This window comes from Ursus americanus, chromosome 11, assembly GCF_024610735.1.
Source record: "Ursus americanus isolate L20-20 chromosome 11, mUrsAme1.1.p, whole genome shotgun sequence".
Taxonomy (NCBI): domain Eukaryota; kingdom Metazoa; phylum Chordata; class Mammalia; order Carnivora; family Ursidae; genus Ursus; species Ursus americanus.
In genome coordinates, this window is record NC_142137.1 from 20167703 (window position 1) to 20183220 (window position 15518).

At 34.1% G+C, this 15518-nt stretch overlaps 1 protein-coding gene across 3 annotated transcripts in view; it reads left to right on the forward strand.

Annotated features, from left to right (window-relative positions):
* Positions 1 to 15518, forward strand: part of GRIK2 (glutamate ionotropic receptor kainate type subunit 2) — a 642399-nt gene that overhangs the window by 511039 nt on the left and 115842 nt on the right. For all 3 annotated transcript variants that reach the window (XM_045806988.2, XM_087865344.1, XM_045806989.2), the window contains exons 13-14: positions 6845 to 6963; positions 10834 to 11051. In XM_045806988.2, the coding sequence (XP_045662944.1) occupies positions 6845 to 6963; positions 10834 to 11051 (337 nt within the window). The remainder of the gene's footprint in view (positions 1 to 6844; positions 6964 to 10833; positions 11052 to 15518) is intronic.

Genomic DNA, 15518 nt, shown 5'->3' on the forward strand with positions numbered 1-15518 from the left:
AACAGAAAGTCTTTTTTATTCTGCACGAGAAGCAATTCCTCATTGACCAGAGAGCAGGCAAATTAGAAATAAGATTATTCTATCACTGGGAACTGAATTAGATCATAGAAATTCCCTTTTCTTTCTCTTTCTTTCTTTCTTTCTCCCTTCCTTCCTTCCTTCCTTCCTTCCTTCCTTCCTTCCTTCCTTTCTTTCTTTCTTTCTTTCTTTCTTTCTTTCTTTCTTTCTTTCTTTCTTTCTTTCTTTCTTTCTTTCTTTCTTTCTTTCTTTCTTTCCTTCTTCTTTCTTTTTTTATGGAAGATGATAATAAAGACTGCACGCGGACTGGGATGGGTAGCAATAAGAGAGCAGGGACTTGCTGCAGGACACCTCATTGCACACCTGGCTCCAGCCTTCTATGCACTTGAGCAAATCCCTAAGTCGTCTGAATCTCACTCAATCTCAGTTTTAAATAATAACAATATTGCTCTTATCTTGGGTTATTTGCTGCAGCTCAAAATGAGATTGTATATAGCTGAATTTGTTTTTATAATTGGCAAGTATGACACAAACATGAGGAAATCGTGTAATTTTTAATTGTATGCCTCATTTTCAATAAGCAATTATTTAAGCTTGCCTTACCTGGAGTACCTCAGCTGGTCTTTTCATGCCTTGTGTTAAAATCTTCCTTTAGTACAAGGCAACCCTCCTTTCTAAAGGCTTGAGAAGTTCCCACTTTAATGTCTGCTCCCACAAGTGATGCCATCAAAACGGCATAATTTTAGCAGAATGTGCATACTCTATCCTTTCTCCTTCTGGACTTTAATCTACTTTTCTATCCAAGTATGACAGCTCTTACGGCTAGTTCTCTTCAGGGCATTCCTGAGTTAAACTAATAGTAACTTCTTCTAGAAGTAGAGCTACCCTTGTGACTCTCAGTCCATTTAGATCCAATTTCTAGAAATACTCTTGCATTTCCAGCTATGTGCTTTTCTGCTGGAGTTGGTTATAACACCTACTCCTATGCTCTGCTTCTCAGGTAAGTCCTCAGCATAGTGGTGGTTCCATGCTAACCTGTATTAGCACTGACCTGGCCTGATCACTATGCTGACAAATTTTGTAGCTCATTTAAGTAATAGTGAACAATTCAGCATGGCTGAAGCGGAAAGTGACAAAAAAATTCCAGAATTAGATTAGCAGTCTGTCACCAACTACAAAACATACCTGTGGCTGGAGCTTAAGTCCTCTAGTCTCCGAACCTGTAGTCATTTTATTATGCTATTTTTAGGCAACTGAAGTAATACAAATATATTAATATTGATAATAATAATGATAATAAAAATTCCATCTCGCAAGGACCTCGTAAAACTTTGGGAATACAAAATGGGTACATAAAATATCAATTAGAGCCCAGAGCAGTAGATCCTACATAGAGATTTGAGACAAGCAAGCTTCAGGGAAAAAGTAAACAGTATGGAATTTTAGAAAGGTGTAGGATAGTAGCTAGCTGGGTGAAACAATTGAAGAGAAGATGACTTCTCACTTAAGAACAGCATAAGCAAAGACATAATGAAACTGTTGGCCAGTCTATGTAACATTCTGAAAAAGATTAAAAATATTGAGTCATATCATATAGAATCTGGAAATCCAGAAGCATAGAATGTTAAACCAATTCAACAGATAAGAGAAATTGATTGGTTCTAGAGAAGGGGAGTTGCATGGTGCAAACCTAAAAATGAAGATAGTTTTCAAGACAATATAGAAACAACGGGAACCAAGTAGGAATTAATTTTGAAAACCCATGATTCAGAACTGAAATGAAAGTGCCCTGGAGGTTGACGGGATAAAGCAAAGAGGCATTATCAAACAAAAGTTGTTATGGCTTACACATATCATATTTTTTTGTATTTAAGGAAAGAGATTAAGAGAAAGTGGAAATAAAATTTAAGCCTCAAGAACTCAGAGAAGTTATTTTAGAAATGGAGACATTGGGAAGGAGAGCTAGTATGGGAGAACTTCTTGGGTTCAGTGTTAAAGTCTTTGAAGTATGAGGTAATGGTGAGCTGCCTAAGTAGGAATATACAAAAATGGATGGAAAGACTTTGAGTAAGAATTGATGGCTATAAATTGAGAGGGTTTTGAAATTATCAGCACAGAGGCTAAAGCCATGAGTGTGCTAGGTTATCAAAAAAGGAGTAAAGATCTGAGAGCTAAGACAGCCAAAAATAATCTCCTGTTAGTGGGGCATAGGGTATAGAAGTAGGAGTGCATGTCACAGAAATTAAATGGAAGGTAATCATAAGGCTGGTGTTTAATAATAAGTTACTAGAACATGCAAAATAATTAAAAGATGGTATTTTAAAAGTGAAATGGGTTCAAAAACAAGATTTTTACAGGGATGGAAGCTTAGGGTTAAAGAGGAATTAGATGTGGGAAAATAAGATTATCATTTCATATGTATGACCAGAAATGGAAAAAGAAAGAGAGGAGTAGAAGGAGCATCAGAATAATTCAAAATGCTTTATATGCCAACAAGGTTTAAAATCTTGTGCTAGATATCATAAGATACACAAGATAAATCAGAAACTGTATTTGGGTGAATTCATTTACAATTAATAGAAGAAGGGAGATATACATGCACTAATTTGTAGTGAAGAAGCCAGGCTACGGTAAGTATGACTTGAAGCTCTTAGTGCTATAGACATGAAGAAAAGAAAAAGTAACCTAAGTCATTCAAATACTGGTTAAGCTTCGTTAACAAAGATAGCCAAAAAGCCAAACCAAACCAAACCAAAACCAGTGCTTTGAATCAGAAAACATGTCACTCTCTTACTTCACAGTGCAGAGGAGTACAGTCCAAGCTTGGTGCAACACCTCTGTCATTCTCAACATAGGGCTTCTAATACATCTCTAGTCATCACCATCTCCTAAAAGATGGAGAGGGAAAAGAAAGTCCAAGGCAAATATCCTTATGGAGAATTTTGAGACATTTTACACATTACTTCTGCTCAAATTCCAGTGGCTCAAATTTAGTTGCATTCGAGGGAAAATAAGAGGATAGTTTTATTAGCTGGACAGCAATATTCTACTAAAACCAAGGCAGGACACTGAATCCTAGGGATAGTCACCAGTCTTTACCTTAGATAGACAGCCTCCATGAAAGAATTAAGAAAACTGCAGCTAGATGGTGGTCCTGTGCTGGAATTGAGGGGTGCGTATAGGATTTAAATATCTTTGGAGTAGAGAGGAGGGAATTATAGGCTGAAGGACAATATGAGCAAAGAAATGGTTAAAAATCAATGTAGGACTTCATTTGTTTGTTTGTTTGTTTGTTTGTTTGTAAAGTGGCCAGTAGCCCAAGGCTTAGGAGAAAAATAATGGAACATAATCACAGAGAGGTATTCGGAGTATGGTGTAGAGGATCTTGAATTCCATGCTTAAAAGTCTAGATAATTTGTCTATAGACTGGGCATGACTGAAGATTTGTTTTTAATAGAGATGTGGCATAATGGGGATTATTCTACATGAAAATTAACTGGGAAGCAGTATGTCGAGATGACAAGTTTAGAATAAGAAGTGGAAAGACCAGTTAGGAGATGACTGCTATAGGATATGAGGATCTGAACTAGACTTAATGCCAGTGGAATGAACAGGGAAAAGGGAGGCAAGAAATGAAAGGGATGTTCTGGAGGCAGCCTGATGTAATTTGACAAATGTTTGGAGGTCAGAGTTGTGGGGCAAAGGAATGTAAAGAACTGAAGTTGACTTAAAAACTGTGACACCTAAGTGAGTTAAGGGCTCTTGACAGGACCACTGCAGTTTGTTAACTGACGGATGCTGGCAGGTGATGCTATTGACAGAGATGGAAAAGGCACTAAGAGGGCAACATTAGGAGAAAGATCGCACATTCACATTGGGCGTATTAATATTGAAAAGTCTACTTTCAGGCCATTGGGAATTCACAAAAGGTCAAGAGAGTGATTAGGGTTAAATATATAGACTTAAGGGGACTGAAATGTAACTTATGAGCAGAAAAAATATTATGGGGCCAATAGAATTTTTAAAATTGAATCTACAGATATTGGAAGGTAGGGACAGATATTGAAACAAGACCTATCGGAAATAGAGAGCATAGAGTTGAGCATGGCAGTTACTCTTAGAGGTGAGAGGTAATTTAGTTTAGAAAATAATAGAGAATGAAACTAGAATCAGAGCTGTGTTACTTAAATGTGAAGGAGATAAAGCTGATCACAGACTAAGAAGTGCAAGGCCAGGGAGTGAGGGAAGGAGGGAGTATGAGTGTGTGTGTGTGTGTGTGTGTGTGTGTGTGTGTGTGTGTGTGTGTGTGTGTGTTTGGGGGTAGGGATTTAAGGAGGAAAGGAGTGATTTATATTAGGATCCACTATTAGGATATGCTAATGAATCAAATGGAGACTGAGGAAAAGCTTCCTAGGGGTCACTGTGAAAAACAAATTGTAAATTCAAGTTAGACAGCATTTTTCTTGGCTAGATTTGTATCTTTTGAAGATTTTGTCCATCGTAAAGGAAAAAGCAGAGGAAGGAAGTGGAGGATGTGAGAAGTGCACAGAATTCAAATTTAAGTATTAGTTTACTGTACATTTTTTTCCTCTCTTTCAAATAAACTATGTGAGACTCCCTCACTGAAGTGTTAGTCCTTTGAAATCAGCGCCATCATTTCCAGATTCCTCCTCTCTAACTCCTTTTATTTTCTCCTTCCTGCTTTTCCTCTTCCCTTCCTTCCCATCTTCCTTCCTTCCTTTCCTTCTCAGAATTAATATATATATATATTTGGAATGGGAGGACAGAATGTTACATATTTATATTTCCACTTCTCCAATTGCTACCACCACATCTCTCGTCTGTCCTTTCATGGAATCCCTTGAAGCACCTGTATAAAACTCAGTGGCTCATGGAATTCTATGTGAAAGCTAGGGATGTCAGTCAGTCAAATTATGTGTTCTCACTCTGTTTCTATGATTTGCCATGTGAGAAAACTAAATCCAGCTTTTAGAGACCAGCTCTGTGTTTATGCTAATACACGTGCAGGAGTAGGGAAAGAATGGTTTAATTATTAAGAAATAAAAATAGGAGTATGAGTATATAACTACAGGCAAAGTCACAACATTTAACAATATTCACTAATACCGTTGTGTCAAACTACTGAATGATTGCTGTTTGCCAGCGCTAGTAACTTGTGCAGTCCTTCCAACACCTAGAAAAGTTAGGTCTTACTACTGTCTTTCTTTTTCAGATAAGGAAACCGTACAGGGAGGTTATGCAATTTGTCAAGGGCGTGGAGCTGGGTGATACAGCTAGATCACGCTCTCTCTGATGAGCAATGCATTCTTTCGATCGTTAATTAAAATGGGTAATATTTGCTAGAAGATGTGTGAAGATTGATGGCTAACATTCTGATACTTGGATATACTTTTAAAGATGTATATAATCATTTTCACTAGGGTAAAAGTAATAAGGGGAATTTAAATAAAAATAAAATGTCTACAACTAAAGCTAGCTCTCCTGTTGTGTCAGACACAACAAATCAGATCAGAACGTTTAATTACTATCCAATCAACCTTTCTGCTCAGTGTGTCAGTTTAACTTAGAGAACCAAACAAAACATTTCTTTGTTTGTCAAGGGTAGGCTATTAAAAAAGGGGTGTTCTAAAATTGCATTAGAAAGATGAAAATGGTTTGTTTGATCCTCTGAATTTTAATATGTCAGAAAGATTATTGTGAAGAAAATTGCGCTCTCTGAAGTGACAGATACATTATTCAAATAACTTTGATTGAATGTAAGATTTTTTAATGCTTTCATAAAGGGCACGCACACTAATTTGGTTTATAAAAGAGTGGCTTTAAAATTTGAGATATTAGGGAAAATATTTTGTTAGTTGAGTAATTAGACTAAGTATTTTTAATTATGGTGGTGATATTTTTGGATAGTACCATTAATTAATAAATATATCTGGATTATAATTAGAATAAATTAATGTGTACGATTTAGCAATTCCTCAGTTTGAATTAATTGAGAGACATTACCAATATTTCTAAAACCATCTAGAACAAGCCTCAAAAATTAGATTTCATTTTCTTTGTCTTATAACAGTGATTCAAATGAATTATAGACTTGAAACCAAATAATAAGTGGAAACCAATCAGCCTCAATATGTATTCCTGCTTCTAACACTGCTTTGATATCATGCGTATTTCCACACCCTTTGAAACCTATAATTATGTCAAAAGCATGTATTAGAATGCAGTTCATTCTGATTTGGTTTTCTGTTTAGAGTTGAGTTAGTTAACACAGAAAGATGTAAATCCGTAGTACTATTTTCTTAGATATATAATTATTCACTGATTATGTTAAACTCTGTCACTTTGGTAGTTTCTATTATATCATAAAAAAATCTTAAGCTGATTTCATATTGTTTCTTCTGTCTTTAACAATTTTTCCACAGTTTTAAAAATGTTTATTTCATAGCTAAGTTTGTTTTCTTCTTTAATGATTTTTTAGACTTTTTAATTTTTATTCTGTACATGAAAAAAACCTAATTCTTGAAACATAATCTTGGTTTACTGATACACAGATTTTCCTCTCACAAGTAGTGTACAGTAAAGAAATGCAATTTATCATCTTAGTAGGGAAATTAGCTGATAAGGACAGGGATCTTTAAAACCTCACACTTGCTGTCGTGCATATGAGTTTGTACTATAGAAATGCTTATTTGTGGTTTCTACTTAATCTTACCTGTCTTTCTGTTTCTTTTGCAGCGAAAATGCTGGATAGAATTTCTTCTCACTGCCATTTAAATATATTCTTTTCTTCTGTCAATTACCACAGGTTTAGCCCCTATGAGTGGTATAACCCACACCCTTGCAATCCCGACTCAGACGTGGTGGAAAACAATTTTACCTTGCTAAATAGTTTCTGGTTTGGAGTTGGAGCTCTCATGCAGCAAGGTATACGATTCAGCCTGCTATTTCCCTTGGGCACCATGTCCCACTCTTTGCTGGGGGTGACAGCTCTCGCTGGCACAAGTCGCTTGCATGGGTGCCTCTGTGCATGTAACCATAATCCAGCTTCTCCATCTACCTGATGCATTTAGGCCTTCTCAAATCCCATCCAAGAGAGATTCTGAGAAAATAACTAGCTTTTGCAAATGCACATACAGTATACTCATCTAATCTTTTTTTCTTAACCCACAGTAGGTACATTATTTCATAGATAACCGAGCTAACCTGATCCATTAGCTAGTAGCTGCATTTAAAGTACTACTAAGATTACATCTCCTTGAGACAAGAATACAGTGAAATGTTCCTGTTTCCTGACTCATTTTGATGTAAAAAATTGTTTTATATCAATTCTTGATGATTAGATGCATTTGTGTTGCATGACTAATAAATCTGTGTATAAATTTGCAAAATTAAAATATTTAGCCATTTAGAGTTTCCTTTACGAGTAAAATATTAGCTGCATCTGATAGCATATAAGAATATAAAATAATGCATGTCAGAAGTGCATGCAAAAATACTTTCATAATTATTTAAAATTTATAATATTAATGTTAAAAATAAAAGACTATACTTCTTAGAAAGTGACATAATATATGCAATATGTCTTAAGGGTTTATATATAACTATGAATTCCTCATTTTAGTCTCCGTTCTCCCAAGTCGAATTTATTTTTATTTTTGCTGCTACTTTTCTTAATTAATCCTTTAATATTTAAAGTTCAATAAAGTGATATTTCAAACCTACTGCTCAAAAGATTTTGTTAGCCAAGATCTAAGACTATTTTATGCATTTAAAAATGTAATGTTTTAAAGTTTTAAAATTAGCAAATAAAGCAAAATGCCCCAAATTTGAGCAAGTGACAATGACTGCATTAGGGAGAAAAACATACTCCTTCATAAGAGTTACCACACCTATTACAAAGGTTTACCTTAAGTTTTAGTTGTATACTTATTATCCACTTTGTAGAAATTATTTTGGTAATTGAATGACAGATCTGAAGAAGTGAACATTTATGGTTAAATTATAAAAAGCTGTTTATAAAAAGGTACTTCGTTCTTGCATGTTTAATATTATGCATAAATCTATTCATTCATTACTGTTGCATTTATAAACTATTTCCTAAAGTGAGAATAAATAACTACATATCCAAAAAATTAATTTAACAGATACATGTTGTAAGCAAGGCCTACTAAGTTGAAATAAATTTTTTCTTTTAAAAATAGGAGCATCTGGGGCGCCTGGGTGGCTCAGTCAGTTAAGCGTTGGACTCTTGATTTCTGCTCAGGTCATGATCTCAGCGTGGTGAGATCCAGCCCTGCGTGGGTTCTGCGCTCAGCAGGAAGTCTTCTTCTCTGCCTCTCCTCCTACCCCTTCCCCCACTCATGCACCTGTACACGCGCGCTCTCTCAAATAAATAAATAAATCTTTAAAAGAATTTAAAAAATTAAAATTTGAGCATCCATATATATAGCTTTATAGATATTTAAACCTAAAACTTGAGAATTCAGAGAACTCTTACATGAACTAATCCAAGTTTGTGGCATCTATTTCTAAATAAAATGAATAGTCAATATTTTCCCTTTCCTACATTTTAGGTCCAATGTTTTTTTTTTTTCCTTAGGCTTACCCAACACTTGGAAGACAATACTGGAGTTCTTATGAAATACTAGAAGTGAATAAAAGCCTGTCATAGGAGACAGACATCTCTTACAAGCAGTACTGGGTAATACAGTTCACCCAGGCAAACTGCTAGTCACATGCCAATAACTAACCTTAATAGTCCAGAGTAAATTATCCTGATAATAAACACCCAAACATAACAAAGATTTTTTAAAAATTATGTTTGCTACCACTCTGAAAAATAAAATTCTTTTTTTCACTTACATTTTCTAAAATATTTGGAGTTTTTTGAGATTTGTGTACTGATAAGATTAACTTGATATCTATACATCTAGCAATTAGAAATGAGATAATATTTGATATCTCTGAAATTGATGACAAGTAATCCAAGCAATGAAAAATTCAAATATACATTTGCTTTGCCACATAACTACTTCACGGCTGGTGGATACATGAAAGAGGAACCCATACTAAACTGGCTGATGCCCAGCTCCCCAGGAATTAGTGGGATATAGTGCTGGACATGACGTTACCTTGAGTACATGACAGTCAGCCCCTAACCAGGCTCTGATTCACAAGCCTAGGAGGTACTCGCTTTAAGTCCTTGGGTAAGATATGAACTTGTGGTAATTGGGCCATTTTTGTCAAATGTCTCCACTGTTCTTTTCTTTCCCAGTTTTGTTTGACTTTATTGGTGGTGGTGTTAAAAAAAAAAAAAAGTAGAATGGGCAGCCAAAGCTGCTGCTGACCATCTTGGGAATATTTTAGTATTACAGTGTTGGAGTGTGTGTCTGGCAGGGCCTAGGAGCAACTACATCAGAAAGGTACTTTCCTGTTTTGTTTTGTTTTTTTGTTTTTTTTTCCTCACAGAGTGGTAGGCAGAGTCTGGAGCTGGAGTTGGCTGTCATGTCCAAGTCTGTCTGCTTTTTAAAATTTTGTTTGCTTGTTTGAAATTATAAGAGTAAGATGAACTGCAGTGTAAGGTGGGCTGTTTTGATATATTCCAGTTCTGATACCGTTTCTCTTCAATGTTAACATGAATGATTGGTTGTAGTTCTCTTTCCGTCTAAAGATGTGTTAGGTTATTGCACCAGTGACTACATTAAAGATATGACTATAAGACAAGTCAGCAAATGCAGTCCATCTTTGCTTCATTCCATTTTACTCAAACCCTATTCAAAATTAAGTAACTGGTAGCCAATGCTTCCTTGATTATAGATTCAAAATGATTAAAAGTGTATTGTAATATATTACATATATCCATTAATTTAGTATGCTTTTATAAAAAAATCACATATGCCGATATGTATTCATTTCAACATTAAGACTATAAATAGTGTGTTTAAGGTAAACAATGTGGTAAATCTGTAAGACTTGATTTTTAAATTGTTAGGATTTTATTTTATAATCTAAATTAATTAAAATTTATAATAATCAAAAGTAAAATATAATTCTTGGATCCCATTCTCTTATTAATACCATGAGCAGGCAACTCCAGCCATGTTTGTAATATATTTATGAAATACTCATATATATGTAAAAATAAATTTGTGACAATTTATTTATTCTTACTCTGATTCTTCTCATTGAGACTAACTATAGTGATCGGAGACATTTGTTTATACAAAAGGAAAAAATTTACTACCTTATTTTAAAACAAACCTGGACTAAAACCCCATATCTCAAGGAATGTAGGTAATTGAAATGTATTTTTATAAAACATAACTTTTTAAAATGGCAAGATAGACAAAATTTAGGAGCTTTCATACACATGAAAAATGAAACTTTACATAAAGCTTGTTAAGAAACTGATCTGAACATGTTAACTCATTTCTTCTAAAACTGAAGTAACTAACAAGAATGTGAAAAACTATACAAGTAGTTTATAAACTAGAGAGCTTTTTTCTTCCTTCTAATGTTATTTTTATAAATGTTATTACTAATTAATTTATACTGTCTCAGGTAGAACTTGAGTCTCCCGCCACTATACTAAAAGTGTCCTAAGAGATGGTTTATTATCTGAAATTAGCCTCTGCTTTCCTAATGGTTGTTGCTTGCTTACTAAAGCAATATGTGAACCTATGATTTAAGCTTTTACTACACAGTGATTCCATTCTGCCACTGTGACCAAAAGTATCTGACTGCTGATCGAATTCTCTGTATTCGTTTCACCTTTTCCCCCCCAATCTCTGTTAGGTTCTGAGCTCATGCCCAAAGCGCTCTCCACCAGGATAGTGGGAGGCATTTGGTGGTTTTTCACACTTATCATCATTTCTTCGTATACTGCTAACTTAGCCGCCTTTCTGACAGTGGAGCGCATGGAATCCCCTATTGATTCTGCTGATGATTTAGCTAAACAAACCAAGATAGAGTACGGTGCGGTGGAGGATGGTGCAACCATGACTTTTTTCAAGGTAAGCCATTCCGATTATCTACAATTTACATACTTAAATAATAGAGTGCAAATAAACCTTTCTCTCTTAATGAATGTAAGTGTGTAGCAACACTGTTATTTGTGCAGAATAATCAATAGTGTTTGCCTCAGGGGTTGGAGAGGTGTAAAACTAAATACGTGGTCATCAAGGCAAAACATTTGAATACTTGCAAATGGCAAGGAGTTTTTGCTTTATAAGGATTCCCTTTTTGTTCGAAGGAAAATCTGCCCACAGGTAACATTTTTTTTTCTCAACAAGGTTTTATCTTTGACTGTAAATATGTATATGTGTATATATAAATGCTTATTAGTATATATAAATATAATATATTAATACATAATTAATATGAGTATATTAAGATAGTGTATTAGTTGTATATTAATATATGTACTAATATATGTATATTAAATAGTAGTAGATTCAGACTCCACAAGGCTTAGCTATTCCAGAAGAATAGAATGATTATATGCAAGAATATTTCTCATACATACATTTCTTTCTGTTAAGGTGAGACAAGTTTTACTTGTCCGGAAGCCTGTGGAAAAGAAGGAAAATAAATGATAGAAACAAGCAGAAACAATTCTTGTTATCCATATATTCATCTGCCTAATATTCTGTAAGGCACAAAGTCTATCTGCCACTGAACTATCAATGGTTTCCAGAGGGACAGCCCTGAGGGACACTTAACTGGAAAGTGTGCTTGTAACCAATTCCAGGCATATGGAGTGCCTTCCCCTCCTCCTTATTATCCCTTTCTTCTTACTCCAGCTGACCTCACTGGGCCAAAGTAGTTTAAATGGGGAAATTTCACTTTAGGGAGTCAGTCTCACTGCATAAGTCTTTTTATATTTTACCAAGTCTTTTTAAATTCTTTGTAGGTTGGGCAAAAAATTTAAGCATTGAAATTTTCCTTCACTGCTCATACAAATGGAATTGGCAGTTTAAGTATGCAGAAGTGGTAGAGTTTTTTTTTTTTAATAATTGACTCAAGCTATAAAATAAATTCTTTCATCAAACATTCATCAAGTACCTATTGAGTACCGGAAATTGCACTGAACGTTGGTAATCTAGAGCAAATAACATCTACTTCTCACTTTCAAGGAGATTATAGTTTAGTTGGACACACGGAGGACTAAATCAACAATCATGGGACTGGGTTTTATGTGACTTAAAACAGCAACTTTGCCAAATAATTATGTAGTTTTCATTGTAAAAATTTTTACAAAACTAAATCAGCTTTTATTTTAGAGTTCTGGAGGACACTGAATATCCAAAGAATGAGATAGATTGAGTGTTTAATCAAATCTATGTAATTCTTAACATTTAATTATTTTCAAAGTGAATTTCTCAAATGGTTAGATGAGAAGTTGAATGTATATTTTACACTTAGATAGAAAATCATTGTTATTTAATCACATTTATTGAATAACCAAACATGAGCCAAGTATTGTGATCAGTACAATGCTATTTGACTATATTAATTGGAATTGATCAATTTTTCCCCAATTGGATACTTAGAATTTATAGAGATAGCTTTTCTTATATAGCTTTTTTGTTTTCAAAAGGAAATCAGCTGTTGAAAATGCTAAATGCACATTGTCAGTGTCAATAACTTTGTAGGAAGTGAATATATGTTGCATTAAAATTATTACAGTATTGAGACTTTTGAAGAAGAGTTTGTAAAATAACACAAAGTGCCCAAAGCAAGTAATTTGATACCAGAAGTTGGGTAAATCTGTTTCAAAAATACATCAGAGTTTTCATTTCATTATTATTTTCTGGAAGACTCAAATATCTTAAGTTTCGAAGCTCTTTTATACTATGAGCAAGGTTTATCTCTGGAAAATCAATTTGAAAAAAATTATTTTTTTCTTATCTTTAGGCTTACTTTCTCCCTTTTTTGTCTTTTCAGTCTTTTCAATTTTCTCTTCTTTCTTTTTTAAATGTTTTAATTTTAATTTTTTTTAATTTAAAATTTTTTTAGTTCAATTACTCTGCAGTGTTAGTGTCATTTTTCCCTACTTTCACATCTTCTTGCTACTGACTTTTCTTCTCCCTCTTTCATCTCTTGTTTTCACTCTCACATGCAGGGTTACCTCTAGCACCAAGAGAAAGTTGACATAGAACAATTTTCTGTTTCCAACAGCACAGACTTTCTTTCTGTAGAATTAAGCCCTTCTGGAATCTACACTAGTCACAATAAAAATCACACAGTGATAATCACGAAGTTGACAACTACCTTATGTTGATGACTTGATCACATACTGAATTCTTACTGTTGAAATTAGAAAATAAGATTTTTAAAAGAATCATTAGATGTTGATTTTTCTTTACTTATTTTAGTGTACCCCTCAATGATACTAATTTCAGCCTCATATTTTAGCTTGTTAAACTATACACTTATACCAGCCATGGGTATAAAATTAAAAAAAAATATTCCCTAGCAATCTGGAATTGAAGTAATTGCATGCTTGTTTTGCAACTCTGCAATGAACCAGGGAGTGGTGTGTGTATTCTATTTACATTTGATACCGTTCTTTTATTTCTTAATTAACAGCAATGCATACAAACACTCTAGGAAGTACCCTTAAGGCTTTGATTTCTAAAGGAATTTCCATCTTGTTTTTACAAATTTAACAAGACCCTGCTGTTAGTTAATTGTTCTGGAATGCTCAGTTCCAGAAAATTATTTTTAAGAATAGTATAGTTTTGTTACTACAAGCAAGAAGAGCTGGCTCGAGATACCTGGGTCTTAAAGGGGTAAGTCCTCAGTATTGCAAAAACCCAGAGTCATGCCATTCCACGACGTTAAATGATTATTTTTCCAAAAAACATGCTTGACTTTGTTTATAGAGCTTACATGTATATTGTCTTCCAGAAGAGTTCTTTCTTCTTTTCTTTTATATACATTACACTCCACATACATTCTTCCCAAGGATAAATGTAAAGCTATGACTGGTAAAATAATTCAAAATTGAGCAGGATGGTAGTTCTTCGGTGTTAGTCCACGTAAAAAATTTTAAACTGTATGATATCACCAATAGGTTCTTAATCATATTTAAATGATAAAATAACCGAAGGCCCAGGGATTTTATTGAAAAACAATAAAGGAGTTGTCAAAACCTCCTTCTTGGAAATCTGGGAACATGGTGTAGTACAGCTGAAATCTCACCCCAGGGCTGAACGCTATACAGAATATTACCAAGTAACAAGCACATTCTTTTCTCCCTGAAGTATAAAGATTAGAAGAATGAATACATATAGATTACATGTTCAAAATAACTCAGCTAGAGCCTATAAGTGTGATAGTTTCTTTTGAGACTCTCTGGATTTTCAAAGTGAGTCATATGTTTTACAAAATAATGCTGAATCAACCCATGACTCAGGTTTTCCAACTTCTACAAATTCTGCCTCTGGGTTTGGTCTACCGACATCTCTGGCTTGTTGCATATACTCAGACAGTCTGTTCTTCCAAAAAAGGTGATATCAAAGGAGTTACATGTTCTCTTTTACAATTATTAAAAAAAAGTTCTGCCACATATTTAAAGGATGTTTAAATAGTAGCAAATAGCTAATGTAAATCACTTAATACTTCCAAAACCATAGAGGCTACAATTTAGAATAGTTGTTACTAATGAAAAAAACTGGAATCATAAGAACTGGGGCTTAATTCCTGGCTCCACCACCTATTGGCTGTGTTTTGATAAGATACTGTTCTTTGTAAACCTCTGACTCCTCATCTCTAAATTGGAATGACTAACAGGACCGTTCTCACGGTATTTGTTGAATATTAAATGAAAGCTCTACATGATATGCTAACCATCTAGTTAAAGCTTGACAGATGGTATATGTTAGCACTAGTAGAATACATGGCTAATTAAAAATATTCAGAATTTAGGATGATTTTAAACATAGTCAAGTCAATTATGTTTCTATGACCCACAGTAGGATAAATTATTTCAAACTTTTTTAGATTTTCTAGATTTTACAAGAGATCACATCATGTTTATCTAATTGAAATTTCTTCGGTCTTCTGATTATTGTTGTCGTGAAGAAGATGTAATTTGTAAGTGAAATAAAAAGAAACTATGAAAGCTCTTTTCTAGACTGTGTATTTTGAAATGGTATATTGAGGTACATGTAGCAATTATTTGGAGAATTTATTCAAGTCATAGGTAAAGGGAACTATAAAAATATTTAATATAAAAATGTTTATCCTTAATTTTAACTTTCTTTTAACCCAATGATCACAAAGTCCTACGTTAGCCAGCGGTGCCACGCATCTTATGTTCTCAGTTACATCATATGGTTGTTCATTTGTAAGATACCAAGTTTTATTCAAGAAATACTTACCGATCATCTCTTATGTGGTAAGAATTGTGTTAAAGCTTAGAATACAGCCTACATCTCCAGGCACATCCCTACACCTGTCCATTCTATCTTCTG